This window comes from Eimeria mitis, genomic scaffold, assembly GCF_000499745.2.
Source record: "Eimeria mitis Houghton genomic scaffold, Emh_scaff618, whole genome shotgun sequence".
NCBI classification, from domain to species: Eukaryota; Apicomplexa; class Conoidasida; order Eucoccidiorida; family Eimeriidae; genus Eimeria; species Eimeria mitis.
The window spans coordinates 3190-5316 of NW_013574381.1; the positions used below are offsets into that span (position 1 = coordinate 3190).

At 53.0% G+C, this 2127-nt stretch overlaps 1 protein-coding gene across 1 annotated transcript in view; it reads right to left on the reverse strand.

Annotated features, from left to right (window-relative positions):
- EMH_0017930 (nuclear RNA binding protein, putative) overlaps nt 1-1242 on the reverse strand; it is a gene marked incomplete at both ends in the record, with an annotated part of 2078 nt that extends 836 nt beyond the window's left edge. Inside the window, 2 exon segments of the mRNA XM_013501025.1 lie at nt 142-536; nt 993-1242. Of these exon segments, the coding sequence (XP_013356479.1) occupies nt 142-536; nt 993-1242 (645 nt within the window).
- Nucleotides 1243-2127: the final 885 nt, after the last annotated feature.

Sequence of the window (2127 nt, forward strand, 5' to 3'; positions counted from 1 at the left end):
AAAACAATATAATCTCTGCATCCCCTCCTCTCCCCCTGTCTACACCCAGCAGCAGCTAGAGCTTTCTTGCTGCGCTCTGGCCCTGTTCGTGTTGCTGCTGCTGTTGCTGCTGCTGCTGTTGCTGCTGTTGCACTAGTTTACCTCTTCTGGTGTCTCTGCAGCAGCAACCTCGGGTTCTGTTTCCTTCGCAGCTGCATCTTCTTCTAGTAATGTCTCGGGCTTAACGGGCTGGTTCTCTGCTTCCTCCTGACCCCAGTTATGATTGCCTGCTCCTTGTTTCTTTACTTCCCTCCCTCTCCCCGTGCCGCTGTGGCGGTCATACTCCCGCCGCTGCATCGGGGGGCCCCCGCCGGGGGCCCCGGGGCCCCCCGGGGGCCCCCCCCTGCCTCTCCCTCTGAACCCTCCACCCCCACGACGACGCTGAATGGGCCCCTCTCCCTCCTGGGGCGTCACCAGCTCATCGTTTCCATCTGGCTGAGACCGCTGGCGGTAGCCTCTGAAGCCCGAGCCGCGGTATTCACCCCCGAAGCCGCCTCCTGCAGCACAAGCAGCAGCAGCAGCAGCAGCAGCAGCAGGGTGAGGGTAGACTGGTGCATGCAGGAAGGAGAGATGTAGGCGAACCCACACGAAGAAGAAAACACAGAAATGCAGGACGCAAGACAATGCTGTAAAGTATGCGGGGCGTCACAGCAGCAGAAATATGAGCTCTCGGCCTGCGCGGTGCTGCTGATGGGGCGCGGTAGAGCGGCCCTGGCAGCATCCCGACCTCATACTAGAGAAGAGGAACTAAAAATTTAATTATTTAGCTAGAGAAAATACTAGGAACCGAGAAAACGGCAGCAGCAAACAATAGCAGCAGCAGCAGCAGCGGCCGCAGGGGCGCGGGGGAGGGAACAGGGAGAAGTGGCTGAGAGGTGTTGGGGTGTATGTACAGGTGTATATGCAAGATGTGTATATAAAGAGAGAAAAGATAAAGGGCGTGAATGACTTACTGCCTCGGAAAGGCCTGCCTTGTCTCTCACGCTGTGGGGAGGTGTTCTGCTGCTGCTGCTGCTGCTGCTGCTGTTGCTGCTGTGGTTTTTTCTTCGGAGCAGCAACGGTCCCCTGCTGTTGCTGCTGCTCTGTGGGAGTAGGAGGAGCAGCAAGAATGATTTCTCCTTCGTCTGAGGAAGCGTCGCTGTCCGCCCCAAAGGCAGCAAACTTGTTGCTGACCCCCACAGTGTAGTACTTCTGGGGTTTCATCTTCTCGACTGCTACAACAGCTTCAGCCCACCTAAACCCGCAGCAGCATCGGTTTAATGAACCCCAAATAACTCCTATTCAAACACGAAGGCAAATGCACAAACCAATACAGACCCCAGAAGGCGCCACCACTACCAGATGCTGGCGCCTCCGCTGCTGCTGACGTTGCTGCTGCTGCTGCTGCTGCTGCTGCTGCGGCAGCGCCTGCGGCTGCAGGCATAAGCAGTCGCACGGCTATGAAATATCGGACACAATTCTCTCCTCGACCGGAAATGTAATTAATAATTTTATTTATTTTAAGTAAAAAAACAAAATACACGCAGTAGACATACGCACAAACGCAACGCCACCAGCAAGATCTACAGCAGCAGCTGCTGCTACAAGCAGCAGCAGCCTGATGAACGCGGGCGGAGGGGGGGGGGAGGAGCACACACAAAAGCAGCAGCAGCAGCTGCTGCTTGTTGCAGTTATTTCGTATCATTTATCCTCATGTGTTGCTGTTTTATTTATTGTTTTTTGTTTCTGTTTTTCTGTTTTATATTTGTTTGTTCCTCTCGAATTCATTCACCAGCAGCGCACCAGCCGCCCGCAGCTCCTCTCGTTGCAGAGGGGATACACCAACCCCAAACTATATTGTGATAAAATTGAGGCAATAAAAAACACACAAAAATAAAAAAAAACAATATGAACACCAAAGCAACTCATAAGAAATGCAACAGAGCACCAGACCTATTCGCCTGTAGCGCTGAGGATGCACTGCAGCTCGGGCGTCTTGAGCCTGCGCCAGCAGTATTATAATATTTTCCTAAATGAAGTTTTAATTTAATTTAGTAGTAAACGGATACAAAGAGGGAGGGTTTTAGTGTGGGGCAGCCAGTTTAGGGT